Source organism: Stegastes partitus, unplaced genomic scaffold (assembly GCF_000690725.1).
Source record: "Stegastes partitus isolate 25-593 unplaced genomic scaffold, Stegastes_partitus-1.0.2 Scaffold1644, whole genome shotgun sequence".
Lineage (NCBI taxonomy): Eukaryota > Metazoa > Chordata > Actinopteri > Pomacentridae > Stegastes > Stegastes partitus.
Window position 1 is genome coordinate 125,623 of NW_007579375.1, and position 18,659 is coordinate 144,281.

Below are 18,659 nucleotides of genomic sequence, written 5' to 3' on the forward strand. Positions count from 1 at the left end.
TCCTGGGGAGAGACCTTAGGACTGAGCTGTAAACAGGTGAGAGGTGATGCCTCAGACCTCCACCTCTGTTGAGAGATGGTCTTTCCAGTTTGACGTAGGTGGCTTCTTTAACTTCAGTGGAGAAGCGTTCTGGGGGAAATATTTTTTATATTCGGCTGCAAAATGCTCTAGTTAGTTGCAAGGCTTTACTGGGTTTGCTTAAGCTTCTTTCACTAAAATGCAGCTGACAATTAAAACAGTAAAGCTTTGTGCCGTAAAACAACCACTTTCACCATAAAAAATATGAATTACAGCAGCTTTAAAGTTGTCTGCATCACCCTGATGAAACGAAGAGGGTGTCATTCTAACATTTTTCAAGGTCTAAATAACTTAAACACTTTAAGAAGCAGTGATAATTTCAACTCTTTGATCTCCAAACTTCAGAGGCAGCAACACTGACCGCATTTTCTGCACTAACTCTTCACCTGCTTGTTTTGCCATCTCGATTTTGCTTATATATTATAATCTCACAGACACATCCTCTCCCTAGAAATGGCAATATTTATAATTTTTGAAATAATTAAAAAGTTATATGTACATTTTTTAACCTGTGATGGCAATGTGGCATGGAGGATCTCCAACAATTTAATTTAAACACATTAATGATGCTTTTACAAGAGCTGAATATCAATAATCAGCAAAAAAATAATGATATAATGAAAAAAATAAATAAAAATTGCCATTTCCAAAGCATTTTTGAACCTTCTACATCTCTCCTGGTGCCATCATTCAGTCCTAACTTCCACTCATGTATAAGAAACTAAAAGACAGATTGCCATAAAATTCAGTGTAATGCTGCAACTAACAAACATTGCCATTACTGATTTATTTGCTTCATCATTTACAGATTAATCTTTTGGTTTATAGCACATCAGAAAACAGCAAAAAAAATAAAAAAAACGGCATTACTGGAGGCCACACATACATGTCATCTGGTTTCCTGTTTTGTTCAATGAACAGTTCAAATATCTTGATTTCACTATAGCGCAGGACCAACTAAAGTATTGAATTCACACATTTAAAAACCCCAAAACTATCAAATGTTTGCAGGTAAGTTGGTGCCAACTGATCATCAGAACAGTTGCCAATTACTCTTCTTTTCATGGACTGACTGACTGACTGACAGCTCTAATTTAATGAGAACATTCACGCCTGAGAGGCTGAAGATTAACCTTTTCTATTTTGGACACTGAGCTATTTTCTAGGGCTTCAACCCATCCAAAATGTCAGGGATACACACAGGATGTTTCATTATCTAAGAGACAAACAACACAATCATAGCCAAGAGAGGGTAATTTATTAATGTTAGCCCTTCGTTTAGCGTGACACTTCTTTGGCACCACTACTAGCGAGTATAAAAATAGCTGCTTTCTTTTTCTTTTTCCTCTAACATCTCTGTATGGGGGAGTGAAATTTAACCCTACATCTTCGACAATTAAAATAAAAGGATTATGTTGCGACACAGCACAGTGCATGACTGCAGCTCTTGTTACTCAGATGGGAGTCATGCAACAACACCGGCAGCCACATGCAGTATGAGCACACACTGTTCCTTATTAGTGACCACCGGAATGTCTTTTTTTATCCTAAGAAATCAAATTATGTGTCATATCTAAGGACTAGTCCTTTTCAATCATACATGACTGAATGAAGCAATAATATCCTTTTTTTTTGCCTCTTGCTTTCCTAAGGTCACTGCATTTGCTACGTTGGCTGCCATTGAACTGGCTTCCTGTCAATGCACAGTTAAAGTGGGATCTTTTCTAAGCTAAATGACACAAGTTTTACACTTTAACCTGCAGAGGATATGAATTTCTAGACTAAATTTAAGGAAAATTTGATTTCACAGTAAAGCCCGAATGTTAACCTTATGGTGGCTCTAGAGAAAAGATCAGGGGATTATCAAAGTCATGAGGTTTCATCCTCTGGACACCATGAACGCACAAAATGCTGCACCTTCACAGTATTCAGTTGGGAATGGTTCAAAATGGTGGAAGATCTCACTGATTGAACGCGAGAGCAGACTGAAGCAAAAGAAAATAAATACATAACACATTACGGACCACAACCAACCACACACACCTGCTGTTTGTTCTCTTTAGAGTACGGTAACATGGTGGACACGTGGAACATGAGCTCATGGCCTTGATACACCGTGTAGATGGACTTAATTCCTGTAGTGTCATCTGCAGACAAAAAACCAGCAACAAAGAAGAAAGAATTAGCATCGGGAACAGCCTTTACTTTAAAGTGACGGTAATAAAATGTGAGTGAGCAGATGCGAGTGTTCTTACTCTTGGTGTCTAGCCCTCCGCGGTAACCTGCCCATCCCTGCAGTGTAATGGAATCACCCAGCAGATTGAGAAACTTATCAAAGCTCTCGCTGCCCATCTCTACAACAAACACAGAGCTTTCACTCAGCGGGCATCTTCTATTGTAGCTCGCAGTGCTTTGTTAAAGGAAATTTTGACATTTTGGGAATTGCGCTTATTCTCTTTCTTGCTGAGAGTTAGATGAGGAGATCGATACCACTCTCATTGCTTGTGTTCGAAACATGAGTGCAGGTGATTAGCGTCGAACAACAGACAGCAAACAGGGGAAGTCTGGCTAGCCTGGAAGCTCACCAACTAACATTAGTGAGTTTATAAGCTGGATTGCTTCGCTGGATGCAATAAACAAAGTGAGACATATGGTGTTTGCGCTCGGCAAGGATGCAAATAAGCGTATTTCTCGAAATGTCAAAGGCTCAGTTTCTCAGACGTGGATTAAACATAGTCCAAAACTTCTTTCAATAAAGCTCTTCATTGTACTTTTCATTTTGTCTACGACTAGACTTAATCCATGTCTGGGAAAGTGGCTGAAGTGTCTTCAATGGCTTTGAGTAAACACTGAAAAAAAAAAAAAGTAAACATCGAGGGATTTACCGTTGCTAAACATCTCGTCGTCTGTGAGCTGTCCATCTTTGGCATATAGTACACCAAATTTAAAGTTGACAGAACCCTACAAAATCACACATGGGTCAGAATAGTTCAATTATTAACAGCACATGCCTTTCTTTTAATAGAATTTATACATTTCATATTCAAAATCTGACATAAAAGACACTGAAAAGGTTCCAGGATTCAACATCATTTACTTTCATCCTATGGTTCAGATTCCTCCCTTAATTTTTCATCTTTGAAGCTCATTAGTGAAGTAAATGAGAAAGAACAGGTAAAGGTTGTGACACACATTTTTGAAGGTCAATTCATGCTTTGCACGTCTGCGAGGGTACACGTGATGTAAATTTTATCATCCACTCAAATTGTGACTGTCCGCAAAGTGTGCTGAATACACATCAGCCAGAAAACATGTGGTGCTTAAAACAAATGTCTGGTATGAGGAGAGGATGCACAAGGAGAGTCTTGGCCATTAAGATCTCTAGAATTCATCATTAAGCTGGAGTTGAAATTAAAGTGTTCTCTGCCAGACTTGGGAGGTGCTTTGATTTGTTCAACTGATGGAATATCAGTCTGTGCAAATGGATGTGGAAAGCATGAATTGGCCCATAGAGCTATCACATCTCTGGTGATTGTAAAGAAAACTTGTAGATTATGATGATATTCAGGAAACTACTTGACTCTCTCCTGACGGATCAGTTTCACCGATCAGCCACATTATTAAAAACTATTGTGAGGTGAATGTTTAACATGAATCATTTCATAACAGTGCAGCTGCTGGGAATCCTTAGGTCTTGGCATTCATTTAGATATTACTTTGACACATGGCACTGATCTCACATTTGTTCTAGACCAAGCCCAATTATGGCAACAGCACTCCTCCTCAACATCAATGGCTTCCCCAAGTTGTAACCATCCATCCATTATCTATACACCGCCTAATCCTCACTAGGGTCGTGAGGGTCTGGAGTCTATCTCAGCTGACTCAGGGTGAAGGCAGGGGACACCCTGGACAGGTCCCCAGTCTATCACAGGGCTACACTTAGAGACAGACAACCAAGCACACTCACATTCACACCTAAAGACAATTTAGAATCACCAATTAACCTCAACATGTTTTTGGACTGTGTGGGAGGAAGCCGGAGAACCCAGAGAGAACCCACGCTGCACGGGGAGAACATGCAAACTCCACACAGAAAGATCCCGGGCGTCCTCACCGGGACACGAATCTTCTTGCTGTGAAGCAACAGTGCTAACCACCGAGCCACCTTGGATTAAGTGGTGTATAGATAATGGATGGATGGATAAAAATAAATGCAGGATCACCAAAACAAGAAACCAAACGGCAGCAGTGTGCTGTAAACACAGTGTGGTTTCATACCTCCTGTTCCTCCAGCACCAGCAGATCCTGGGGAAAGAGGACATAACTATCATTCACACTGACCAGCTAGAGATGACACAGCCCGAGGATATTATAAAGTTTAGGTGTTGCTGATCAGGCTTGGCATGAAATGGACCGGTGCTATATTTCATTAAAAGCGGGCCAATGCTCTGGTGTCACTCTCACCTTCTGAATCTCCGGGTTGAGGATCTCCCTGGGGCCTTTCTCAAACCTGTCCATGTTCATTGCACTGTAAGAGGAGCGGGAGGAGCGGGAAAGGGAAGGGTGGAAGAAGAGAGAAAGGGATGTTTAAGGCTGATGGAAGACAAATAGCCCGAAGGCTAACACAGAAAAATGATAGCTGATACAGGGGATTTCTCATCCAGCTTGTACCATTTGTATTCATTCAGAGTTTGAGTAGTGACACCACTCAGCCCGAGGAATTTATAATCTCCAATCTCCTGTTTCATGCATCTTTTTATATCCTGTTACTAGTCGCTCAGGACATCTGCTGCTGGAAACATCTTTTTGAAGGTATAAATAACCAGAAAATACATGTGAGGTTCTTGTGTAAAATATAGTGTGAAAATATAATAAGTGTTGCCAGAGTGGGATGTTTTTCAGTCAGTTGGGTGATTTTCTTTACAAGGCTAGAAGATGTTCTAATGCATCTGGCACTCTACTTCCAATTAGAATGATTACTAAAACAAATAGTCAATGAATTTATGCATTTTTTTTCAACAAAAACAAAGACCAGTGTCTAGCTTAAGGCTGTCCAATTTGAGGATTTGTTGCTTGTTAGTCAGTTCGCGCTAACTATCATGATCCTGGAAACCATGTGATCCTGTATTATCGGCAGCACGACCTGAGTTAAACACGATGGGACCATTGGTAGGAAGCATTTGTGATTTCTCCATAAGCTGCAAAGTGAGGCAGAGAATAAAACATCAGATTCTGTGTCGATCAGCGGCTGAGGATCATCACTGGGGATGAATGGTGGGTCAGTGGTTACCATCAACAGAAGTCACAGCAATTGCTACAGTGGAAGATCCCACGGTTTCTAAGACCTTACAAGGCGCTTTAGGTTAGGAGAGCACCTTGACATTCATGTGGTTGTGCACCAGGAATTAGTCCCCCAACACTGGAGCGTCAAGGCACAGCTCTACTCTAAAGACCTGGGGAATCTGAGGGTGAACAATCGGAGTTAACAGCCTGAACCATGACATGATGTACTGTGCGTCCAGTCAGCATGGTGATTGCCATAGATTTCTTAGCCACAACAATATAACCGTCACTCCCCACCTGCCCGACTCACTAGATGTGGGTTCTTCTTCATCTTTCTCAACATAAAATTCAAGCTTTGGAATTACTGTTTTGTAAGATTTTAGGAGATTCAGAGCCCCAATGCAAACTGTGCATGACACATTAGGGGCACATTTATTTTATTTTTTTATAAACACAGTCTTGGAACTTTATGATTGCCCCTTATAATATAGTAGTAATATAGTAATAAACTTTTTCTTACTGGCAAAGCTTAGCTCTCAGCAATTCTAACAGGCATTTTATAGACTAGGGCTTTCCTTGAATTAAAATTTTGCTGGGCAGATCAGGTTCAGCTGCTCACTATCATGATTCAAAGATTTGTTCCCTTTTTTATTACGGAGAATTCTAGTTTTACACATACTGACTTTATCGTAGTCTGGCCTGTTGGGTGGTAACCTCTACTATCTGAGTAGTAGTTTTGCAACATTTCATCAACTACGCCTATATCTGCTTTTTCTTTTTCAAGCAGGAAACACGGTACAAAACTTTCAAACTTAGGCATATGTGCACATTTTGTGGCTGACTTTTGCAACTTAATCACCCTGTTGGTATAAACTTCACAGTGGCTGCAGCTACTTGCTGGTAAGATGACTTATTTTACACACTAGAGTCACTCACTTTCCACAACACTGCACCTACTTCCCATACAGGTTGCCCACAGCTCATGCTAATGGTCCCATGCAAAATGTTGTGTCTCCGAAGCTCTACCACGAAAGTGTGCAGTGCAAAGTTAGCACGACACTTGGAGCCACCATAGTCATATTAATGGGATATACAGCAGGTTAACATAAACAAGAACTCTTCTATAAAAGGTAAACACTCTATAAATAATGTATCGCTCTACTTTAGCTTCTCTCATCAGTTAACCACAAGTTGCAACGTGGATAAGCGAGGGCTCAACTCAAAGAAACTGTCTTGAATTAGGGGTCCTCAAAAGATGCTTTGAAGCCTTACGATAGACACATTATGAATCCATCAATCAAGAGAATAATCTGCAGGTGAATCAAAGCTATGAAATAAAGGCCTTGTAAAAGCTTAAATCTGTTCATAAGAGATGTTCAATTATCCAAAAGTCACAGTGGAGATCATGTTACATTATTTTAACCACAAACACACTTGGACTGAAAGCTAATTTTCTTCTTGCACTTGAAAGCTACAGAGAGCAAAACACTGGTGAGTATTTCCTCTGACTGTGACTGAAGTTAAGTGTTCACAGTTTTGTGGATGCAATCATATTTTGCAACCAAGCTCTGTGTGTGTGTGTGTGTGTGCAGCTCACCCTGAAACAAAAACACATCATACCCTACTTTATTAAAATAACACACACACAAGCAGCTTGGTCCCAAACACGGTACATGGCATTAATAACAGTGTATAACACGGTGGACAGAAAAACACTGGGCCGCTTTTATATAGACCGGTTGGGTTTGAGACGCTGATTTCAGTCATGTTCGGCAACACTTTATGCAAATAATCATGACCCAGCAGCAGCGTGAGATAACAACAGTATTAATTCACATTCATGTATTGTAAAGAGAACTGTGTCGGGCTGCAACTCTCACCTTAGGATAGACTTGACTGATAGTGTTTTGGTCGGGCTGTAGGGGAGGCTGATCTTCAGAGTGCCCTGAGCAAACAAGAATGACACAGATCAGGGATTACAAACTCTTAGCACAGCGGGTTTCATTCACCTTTCACTCTTTGAAAACATGCCTTTATGTAGCTCGCAAATTGATTTTCCAGGCTAAACGAGAAACTGCTACCCTACTGTTGCAGCACTACTCACAAGAAATTCAGACCACACAACATTTTCTTCAATTAGTCAAAGAATAATTGCAAATTAAACCAAAGTAATAAAAGCCAACACAAAGTTGTTCTATTCTACAACAACAACAACATCCTGTACCGGTCAGAGTCTTACAGAAACAAGACAAATCAATGTGATCAGGCAGCGGAGGTGCACCGCCCTAATCAGGTTCCAGACGAGGCTGGAGGCTAAAATTAGATCCAAGCTATCTTGGTCATGAAACTGAATCACTAAACTACAAACACACAATGATGAACGTGCATTTCACACACACGTACACACACACCTACATGCACGGTGACTCAAACGTGGAGTAGCATCTCTCTAGACACCACTTTGTGGTTTCTCACATTCAGATCGCTGAAAAAAAACACCACCTACAACTGTGCGTTTAAGTAGAAAATGTTCTCATGTGCAGCGTACTAAAAGTTTCAGTTCCCTTCTTTCTGAGTGGAGGAAAATCCTGTGAGCTAACGCTGGAGAGTCACTGAGGACATCAAGCACAGTTATGAGGTGCTCGTACTTTGCTTGGCTACACACGGTTTATTCTACTTTAGAATTTAGAGGAGTTACTTTTCAGATTCAGTTGTAGCATAAATAAAGCAAAAGTAATATAATACATTTTGTAACAATAAACTTGTGGTTCTCAACATTTTGGACTTTCTGTCCTCTATATAAAAGCAGTTCCCAGTTAGAACCAGATATCTATTAGTGTTCCACCAGAGAGATTTTTTTTTTTTTTTTGCAAATGAAATCGGTAAAACTATTAACTATTTCTCTGCAGAATTTTTTTTTTTGTTGAATTACTTTGACCATTCATATTACAAAAAGTGAAAAAACCTGGAATCAACATGTGCAAAATTTTTGCCAGGTTCTCCAGCGTTATCAATACTGAAACAAAAAACAGTGACTCTATATACTACAGATATTTTACTACTGACCTTTGACTTTTCTTTCTGTTCTTACAGTTTCTCTTTTAGTAAATGTACGCCTGTAGATTTATTTATTTTTTTAAGACAAGATGCCATTTAGGCCTGCTGGCTGGTTTGGGGGTTTACAGGGTTAGTCACTATTTGCTGAAAATACCTTTAAAAAAAAAAAAAAAAAAGGTGGATTATGGAGTTTCCTTGGTTTGTCAAAAGGCTGATCAGAACTGAAGGTACATCTTTGATGTGTAACATATGCAAAGCATTGTAAATCCTGCATCATTTACATCCAGGTTTACTCGCTAGTGCAGAACAAACACAACAGAGGATCCTTTCAACTCCTCCACAGGACAACCACAGGTCAGTTAGAAGTTTGAAATGCAGGCCTTTAATGAGTATTGGAGTTGTTTTACATTATTTTCTTACTACTTTTTTTTTTACTTCTGAGTCTTCCACCTCTGCGGCAAGGTGAGTGGGAGGCAGTGATGGTGGACTCACCGTCTTCCTCCAGAGGATGGCTCTGTACTGAGGAACCCGCTGGTTGTTCTGGTCTGAGAGGACGACTGACAGGTAGAAGGGATTCTTCTCTGCATCTGTACCCACATAGTTCTGGTGGACTGAGGGCAACAGAGAGAATACACAGTTAATATTACACATGAACAAAAGATATTTAACATGTGTGGACATCGCGATCAAAACATTAAAGTGCCTGGTGAACTGACTTCTATTTATCGGGAGTATAAAATGTGCTTTTTTACACATTTCCGTTTACTCTTAATGCCTGATTTCTATCCTTTCCCATTAAAATGTTTACGTATTTTATCCTCTGCTGTCTTGGTCTGTTTTTTTTTTTCTTTACCACTTTGGCCTCCTTCCTACCTTTTCTTTCCTTATTTCCTGTCTCCCTTTCACTCAAGCCCCCCCAGATACAAAGGTCTCCTGACACCACCACAGCAGAGTCACACATTCATGCTGCTGCCTCCCCGGTTGACAGGGCAACATCCTCAGAAACAATGCTGGACAGACCTCCCAACCCAATTAGATGCAGGATCTCTGCTGCCTCTTCCTTTGTCCTCCTCTAATGCTTTCTATCCCTTAAACATTTTTTTTTTAATTCCACAATTTCGCTTTCTTTCTCCGTTTGGTTTCCGGCTCTGTTCAGTCTTCGTTAGCCATGATTTTATGCTTAAGGCGACCAACGTCTTTACAAGGTTTTGCTCCACTAGTGCAGCTCGCTTGAGCATCTCCTTTGGTTACAAGAGAACACGTTCTGCGTTTCTATAATTGGTAATTATCGTCATATTTAAGGCAGGACAACAGGGAAACAAAGGGGGATAAACTGTGGTATCACTCTTAGCTTAATCATGTAGGAATTGAGAAGTGAAGCCATCGTCTTGCTGTTGGGTCTTCATCAGGCAGGAAGTGCTTGTGTTAGAATAACTGGCCTCCGGTTCATAATGTGTTGTGTTGTGTGATGCAGTCGGCTCTGCTCAGGCTGTGAGACACAGATGGCTCAGCTGCAGTCCAAACAGGTCGAGCCAACTTTCTTGAGACATGGCTCATTTTAAACTGCCCATGCCATAGCATGATTAGACCCTGGCTGGAGGAGAAAAGGGATTTCTTTTCCTTCCATAGCTGACTTACTCTTGTCTAATTTTATCCCTCATGTACAGCCATCGATCTCCAGCTCTCGTCCTTCATCTGAGCCTTTCAGTTGATGGTGTTTAGTCCTGATACAAGTCATGGTAAAGAAAGCCAGAGAGGAAAGACATGTTTCGCAACATGCATCACCGCCCACACAGTGAGTCTGAGAAAACAGGCAGGGCGTTAATGATGGCGAAACCATGAAGGGTCAGAAAGGTGAAGGAACAGGTGACCGAGTCGAATGTATTTTTAACAAACTCCTGCTTTTGCCAGCTTGCTGCACAGAGCTGGGCTCACAGTCCAATCTTCATTGTGTTATCTTGTAGAGGCAAGCCTTTCCCGTCTAGTGAGACTGTCTGTCCTCCGTGGGCCTTCTCCCTGGGCGGTGTACGGGATTAGAGTGTAGTTGAGACTCTCGTGGGGATATGGCTGCATGCTAACAGGTTTTGGCCTTGAATGAAGAGCGGTGCAGCATGACACTGACTTCATGAGATAAGAAGCGCTCATAGACAAGGGAAGACATTCAGACCATGTTTTATTTCTGCAACATCTAAAAACCAGCACCCTAGCTTCTTTCTCATGCCTTTAATTCTTCTGTCTTTCTCATACAAACTCTGTGTTTTTGTGAGTGAGTGTGTTTTTAGACAGAGAACAGCAGAGCAGCACTGACCTTTTCCCAGGAAGTATTTAAAGAACCATCTGGTGTGGTACTCTGGATTCTCCAGATGGACATCGGTTCTCCTCCAGGTTCCTGGAGTGTAGTCCGAAGTCTGTTTGCCACAAACACACACACACACACACACACACACACCACATTGTCATCATGATGGCCACAGCTTGAGTCGCAGCAGTCTACACTGTGGAAAACTGTTAAACAATACAGCAGCACAGATTACAGCACAGGGCAGGAAATGAGACGCAGCCAAACCTCCACACTATCAGAGTCGCATCATCATGTAAATAATCTAGATTCTCGATAAAATGGTGGGAAGCTAAAGGTTTGTAAGAGGCTCCCTGTGTCATATAGCATGACATCTGCTGCATTTTTGACTTAAAAACAAACACTGGAAACGCTGCAGCGAGTTTGACATAATGAAGTTGGTTAGCTGGCCATCAAATTGTTACCATATGGAACTCTATGAGATCTGGTGAGGAATACATCTCATGGAAAGACCTTTCGTATGCAGAGATATCAAGGTCAACACGACTTCTCTGCATTATTGAAGACTAGGTTAGCACCACTATAAAATACAGATGAAGTGTCCTGCATTGAGTTACACTGAGAGTCTACATGAGACCATTTCTACTCTGTGCAGTTCTTTCCATTAATATTTCTAGACATATACATCGGCTTGAACTATATACAGACTTTTCCCCTTTGCAAGTTTTGCAATAATGCAACACATTTAATAAGTAATGTAACTGTGACCTCTTTTCACGGGTGGCATGTCTGAGTTATGCTACACGAGGATCCGCTTGAGGATTCAGTCTTCGTAATGTCAATTTTGTCATGTGGACACATATGGACAGATTTTTTTTTTTTAAACAAGGGCAACAGCTAAACATGTTTAAAATGCCTCCTACACAGGTTAGAAAGTAGTATGATAAGATTAGCTGTGTTCATGGTAGAGCTGCACAATATATTGTTTCAGCATAGTCACACTGCATCCAGCTAAAGCTACTTAACTCAAACATATCAGGAATTGAGGAACAGAATTTATTCAGATTTAAAGGTACTTGGAGTTTTTTCTTTATTCATGGAGTTTGTCGACATGCAGGCTCCAGATGTGCACAGTGAAAAAAAGCAAGGAACCAAAGAGAAGCACTGACAAGGAAGATTTGGTTGCAGGAATGTCAGTCGAATGGAAACATTTCAGCTGCAGGAAGAATGACCAAAAACAGGTGGTCTGTCGGCAGTGTTTTGCAATTGTTGCTATCCTATGAGGCAACATGACTAAACAGTTTGACCATTAAAACCAAATTATGTTCAGTGCAAAGCCGGATCAGAGCATCATCCAAAGCAATAAGGTATTTCTGATGCCTTTCCCAGTGTTTCACCACATGATGAGAAAATACCATTCTACAGATATTTTTTCTAAAACTTCCACCTCAGAGCTCTGCTAAACCACTGCACTACTGAGCCACCCCACTACATGAGTCATGTTAAAGGAATATTTGTGTTTTACTGAGCCATAATGAGAAAATCAATACCGCCTTCATACAACCTGACAATTAGAGAGCTGTAGAGTTGCTGCTCTTTGCGTCCATTCTTTATGCTATACTAAGACACTCTGATGTTGGGTGTAACTTCACTTCAGACATGTTAGTGTTACCAACTTCCTCATCAAAAACCACTTCAAGAAAATATGAGTCATCACTGATAGATGTCCGCTATGTTACTGCCTCAATTAAAACTAGTTGTTCTAAGTTACTACTTTAAAAATAATCACACAACAAGAAGAAGAAAGAAAGAAAAGAAAAGAAACACATGCACCATTTACTGCCTGGCGTTGACGGCTGCTCGTCACATGCTGCCGTTAGTGCGACAGAGGCGATCGGTGAGATGCGCACAAAAGCGTATTATATTGTACGTACCTCATCTGACGAGCCATTCTCCACCCTGAAGCGTCCTGCCCGCTGAATGGCCCCATCTGCGTCACTGGAAATCAGCTGAGAGGGAGACAGAGACATGTTTAAAATTAGATACCTGAAAAAGCAAGACTTGGGCAGACAAGTAATAAGCAGGTCATAAACACATGAGAGGCGGCTTTGCTCACAGACAAAAAGAGGAAGCGCAGCGGACGCATCACCTCCATGTGACAACGTGAGCGCGACTGCAAACACACAAGCTGCAGCTGCATAGATTATCGACACTTCTTTAATCGTCAATCATGATTCAAGTCTCTGCAATGAGTCTGAACTCCCTCACGCTGCTGTAAAAAAAAACAAAAAAAAGGGGGTTTTATGTTCTTTTTTTTTTCCCTCCCTCATTTTCATCTGCCACCCTCTACTTATCGCCCAATTATCTGTCTCTTGCTGACTCACCTCTCTCTACTACAGCAGTGGAGAGGAGACATTATGAGAGCCAAATAAGACAGTTAATGGTAGTGTGGAGATTGAGCGAAACAAGAGAGGGCAGAGGACGAGAACAGACCGTATCCTGTCCACGACTTACAGAAACATTTTTGGGAAACGCCGAACGCTTGTTCCCTCTTGTCCTGATTGTTACATGAGATTTAGGTGATGGCCTGCTCCATCTGTAACCTCTGCACTTGTTGCTCCGTGAGTCAGAATGACGCAGTGTTCTCTACGCAAACCAAAAGGGAAAAAGTCAAAGCATTAATTTTAGACTATAACAGCAGCAGCAGAGAGTCGGTCCACTACAGTTTAATGTATCTCAACAACCGCCGGATCGAGTGCTATGAAGCTTTGAACAGACTTTTTAAATAATATTAGCGATTTGAAATTCTCATCAAGAGTCGTTATCAGATTCATAACTCAATTTGTGCACAGGAAACCTCAGCTCTACTCTGTGTTTAGTGCCATTTTTTTTTAAAAAAAAAAAGAAAAAAAAGAGAAAATGCTCATTAAAATAAGAGGGTAAATATTTTACTGGCAAAACATCTGCATGTTTTTTGTGGGCATGTAGCCACCCTAACATGGCTGTAGCCTCTCAGACTGTTAAATATATTATCCAGCAGTGGTTTGTGTCTTTGAAAGTACTTTTACGATCTCAAAGATGCCTTCTGTCTGCCTGAAAAGACATAATCTGATAATTTTCTGCTCTGTTCTTCTTCTTAACCGGAACATATGTTTACTTTGCTGCAGGCTGTACTTTGCCTGTCTTATATGAAATATACACTAAAAATCTAAGTTCATTGTACTTCTACATGCTCTTTTGTTTGCAATTCCTTAGGTATTCATTGCTATGTCACTGTGGATGTTCTTCAGCTTTAAAAAAGCTGTCCTGGTCTCATCTATTCTTGCTTTGCCATTTGCATCTGTACCTCCCTGTTTAAAGTAGTAAACAAACATAAGAAATTTTAGCCCACATTTAAACAGCTTTATGGTGTTGAAAGCTGGAGACCGACAACGATCACAATCAATGAAGTGCAAACCGTTATCATCAAGAAGAGATCTTAATGTCCATTGGCCAGACAAGATCAGCAATAATGATCTGTGCACAAGGACACAACAACTATCGACAGCAGATGCAAATTGAAAGGAGAAAGAGAGGTGTCAAACGCTACCAGAGAAGCTTTTAACACGACAACCTCACGGGAAGACAAAGAGGGCTGCCCAAGACCACCAGGTGAGGGGATCTCCAGGAAGACGCCAACAGAAAAAAGCTAAAGACCTCCAAGTGAGGAGCGTCAGGCATAAATATGAAAGTAAGCATTCCTTTGGTACATGAGCTAATCTAAAAATGTAAAAAAGAAAAAAAGTAACACCTAAAAATTGTGTGCAAAATAAAGGTCAACACACTGCGTTGACAGCTCAACAGTGCTAATGAGTCTGATGTTTAGTCATTGTTGCTGCTATAAACCATCATCCTCTTTTCCTTGTGGACGTCTGCAAAACCCCCTTTCAATCAATTCCTCTTCACGTCCCCATTCCCTTTCAACCCCCCCAGCACCGTCTTTCTGAATGATGCTGTGTTGCCAGGCAACGGACCACAGACTCGCTCCTCCCTTGCTGCACTTTCTCCTCCTGCTATTTTTTCTCTGCATCTTTGCCCTTTACTCTTTGACCCTCTTGACGTTTGCACTCTATTTTGCTGCCCTAGCCGACAGGGATCCTCGCTCTGCCAATGAGAAAAAAAAAAAAGTTCTGGCATGGCTGTGTATCCCTGCGCACCCTGTGATATGTCCAGATGGCCTAAAACGTCTGGAGAAGCCAAGAGGAAAAAGAGGATGAGAAGGAAGATGCTGTGAGAGCGACATTGAACATAGAAAGCTACGACATAGTACTTGTGGTGCAACTGACCTCTAGGAAGTCTAAACAGACACAGTGAAACTAAGCCTGCAACTGAGGACTGATTTTATAAATGAACCCCTCTAAACCCCAAAACCTGCTGATGGGTGTAAAAGCCATGGTATCAAAATGACACCATTTACTTGCACCAGAAATCAGAAAAACAAGGAGAATCGTTGGCTTTTTTGTTGTCCAGTGATCCTTGAACTTGGTGACTTTTGGTTTGTTGGAACAGTTAAACCAAATTTAAGATGAAACTTAGTCACAATTAGTTTATGCTACATATCTTGTTTGAAAATGCACCAAAAAAATTGTAGGCCCTAACCAGATTCTGTAAAAAACAAAAAAATCACAACAATGAAACTATTCGTGGTTCACCTGTGAACAACAATCACATGACAAAAATTCAGGGACTTTTCGGCTGAACTGTGTTTAAACAGCCCTGGACACAGTAATGTTGGACATGTTGATTAATTTCTTTTTCAAAATATTTTAAAAGAAACATTAATTTTTTCCTTTAAAAAAAAAAAAAAAAAGAAAAAAGATTTATGGCATTATAACTGTGTCATACCAGAGTTCTCTTTACTTCCAGTCATGGTTGTGCTGTTTCCACAGAGGTGCAGGATTTGATATTTCAGTGAAAAATGAGCCAAATTGAGTAAAAATTAGTGATGCACAAAATTAACATTTCTGGCCGATACAGATATCCGATATTAAGATTTCTGATATCGCCGATAACCGATATTACCGATGCCGATATATTTAATTTTTGTTCACACCGAAAAATGAGTATAAGTAAGCACTATGAGAACATGAAAACAATTCAAAAGAAGCCCATACCAAACTAGACCACATGGTCATAAAACATATTTAAACATATTTTACCATATTTAACGTTCAAGTCCAGGACCATTTAAGTAAAAAACATCTGTGAAATAGCAGCAATATCACATCGGCTAAATTTGTTTATCAGACCCATATATGACCGATATATGGAAAACAACACTAATAACGGCCGATACCGTTGTGGTCGTTGATATATCGTGCATCCCAAAAAATGCCAAGAAACTCCACGGGGGTTCAGAGGTTTAACTGTTCATCACTTATTGATTAACTGCTTGGCTTACTAAAAAAAAAAAAAAGAAACAGTGAGAAACTGTCCAAGTTGATGTTGATGACTTGTTTGTCAAACCAGCTGTCCAAAAACCAAAAGATGTTCAGCAGAAGCACGCTGTATCCATCGCGTACACAGGAATATTAACCATGTTTCTCATTTATAACATTGGTACGATATCCAGAATAAAGTCAAAACTCCAAAAAGATTAAAAACTAGCTCACTAATGTGCATGTAAGCGCAGTTATTACCTCAGATAAAACTTCAAGTAAAGTTTAAAGTGCCTGCCGTAAGGGGTTATGCATAATTATCAAGTGATAACTCAAACCATATTCTGAACGGCTGACAAAGTCTGTGCAAAACTAAGCGGGGCGCAGTGTTTATCGGTTTGGAGAGTGGGTGGTGTGCCCTACTTCAGCAGCTCATTAGATCATGTCAGACAGCAACAATGACGAGGAAGAGTGATGAGAGAGCACTTATCGTGGAGTGAGACAGAGGGTTAACGTCCATTCAAAACATTCCTGTGGGTAAGTGAGGACAAAAGGCGAGAGCTTTACATCCTGGAAAAAAAAAAAATCATTAATAACTGTCACACTGACTTTATTGTTCATGCTAAATTAAATCTGATATGCCGTACTGTAGCTGGGGGATTGGTGCAAAGCTCTTAAATTAAATTGTGCAACTTCAGCTTTACTTCAGCTGGACCTGACAGACGAGTACATGTTGTACCATGTAAATAAATGGTTATTTAGTTTCAATTTTCATGTCATGCTAAAAATTTGGCCTACCTTCCATACAAGACACCGCTTTTATGCCTTCTAACATTATCTGTACTTTCACAATAACATCCCAGGCTTCCTTCGAGCAACTGATGACCGAAACGATTAAACCAAAATCTTTCACTTGGAACGGCAGACTAAGTCTTTGCATCAATCTTTACCTCACAAAACAGATTCTTGCACAATTCCCAGGAAAAGAGGTAAAACAGAAAACAAAATCAAACTAGTTTTCAGAATCATTGAGATGGCACAAGGAACAAATCCACTTCTCTTCTTCAACACTGACATACCAGTGAGCTTCAACATTAAGATCTCAAATGAGGACAAAGATAAATTAAGGGGTTTAGCACCAAAGCGGACCAAACCACAACAAAATCCAAAGTGGAGCTTACTGTTTTCTTGATAAGTGTTTATGGTCTACTAGTTTGTGGCAAAGTGGACCAACCAACAGCCCACTAGTAACGTCACAATGCGGCTTTGAAGTTTGGCCCATAATGGCTTTGGCATGAAAATTTTGTAGCAAACCGGGCCAAGCCACAGAAATTGCTGACCATTACATCACGGGCACAGGTAGTTGCTTGTGTTTGTGATTCAAGATGGCGGACAGCGCGACCTCAAGTCCCATGAAAACTCAACTCGTAGTTACAGCAAGGTAAAATAAACACTTAATTAACCACCACCAAGCATCTATTTCTACCCCTTAGTCCTCAAAACTATCTGTAGTTACTTATGATGACCCATGTAAACTCTTCAATGCTGTTCAGCAAAACAAACCTTAAATCAGCTTGTTTCTCAAAAAGTAGAAAATATGGTACGGCCCGCTTCGGCGCTCAGCAAAAGGAAAGGCAAAATTAAAACTTAAATAAGTCATCACAAAGTAGCTGTAGGACAACTTTGGATGCATCCTACAACTCCTCCAACAACAATGATTTTTTTTAGCAACACAAAATCTTGACCCCATTTTTCTCTAACTCTTGCAAATGTGGTTTGGCCCACTTTGGCACTAATCCCCTCAATTATATACAACAGAATTACTCTCCATCCTGTGTAATTTATCATCCTCAATGCACAAAATAGCCTGATTTAATGGAAAATATAGAATGTAGAATTTACTGATACGGCACTGAAATGTGAATTTCTTTTTGTTTTAAGAATCTTAATGACTGAGAAACAATTCAAATCATTGCCATTATTTTTTCATTTAATGCTCAAACTAAAAGCCTGCTTGAGGATTTGGAATGCATCTATAAAAAACAACAACAAAAAAACAAACAACAAAAAAAAAACGCCAAAATTACACCATTTATAAGAGCTAGAAATAATTGTTATAATAATTTTAAGTAATTTTTATTTTTGTGATTTATGCTAAAATTATGTGATGCTGCGCAGACGATAAATGTGAGCAGAGCAAAAACCTGAGAACGTTTTTTTTTTTTTTTTGCTGAACTTTTACTCTGATTAATTGATGAATTCATTGGACACATGGTTCTCAAAACGTGGTCCCTGGAACCCAGAGGGTCAGCGACACCTTGCCAAGGGTTCCACAAAATAATTTCAAAACTGCTAAAACTGCACTGACACATAAGAATGGCATCTATACACATAAACAACCGCTTCTGCTGCTCTGTGCAATAAAACAAACACACCGTTGCCAGCTTTGAGCCAATGGAAACTCTGATATATTGTGACACATCACGTCAATGTTGCTACAACCGCTGTCAGTCAATCAACGC

The 18,659-nt window shown here is 40.3% G+C and overlaps 1 protein-coding gene across 1 annotated transcript in view; it reads right to left on the minus strand.

Moving 5' to 3' along the window:
• Nucleotides 1-18,659, minus strand: part of garnl3 (GTPase activating Rap/RanGAP domain like 3) — a 75,816-nt gene that overhangs the window by 42,186 nt on the left and 14,971 nt on the right. The window contains exons 2-10 of the mRNA XM_008301233.1: nucleotides 12,655-12,729; nucleotides 10,730-10,829; nucleotides 8,914-9,032; nucleotides 7,245-7,309; nucleotides 4,546-4,609; nucleotides 4,360-4,386; nucleotides 2,964-3,039; nucleotides 2,334-2,432; nucleotides 2,122-2,225 (exon numbers count right to left, since the gene is read on the minus strand). Coding sequence (XP_008299455.1) covers nucleotides 2,122-2,225; nucleotides 2,334-2,432; nucleotides 2,964-3,039; nucleotides 4,360-4,386; nucleotides 4,546-4,609; nucleotides 7,245-7,309; nucleotides 8,914-9,032; nucleotides 10,730-10,829; nucleotides 12,655-12,729 — 729 coding nt within the window. The remainder of the gene's footprint in view (nucleotides 1-2,121; nucleotides 2,226-2,333; nucleotides 2,433-2,963; nucleotides 3,040-4,359; nucleotides 4,387-4,545; nucleotides 4,610-7,244; nucleotides 7,310-8,913; nucleotides 9,033-10,729; nucleotides 10,830-12,654; nucleotides 12,730-18,659) is intronic.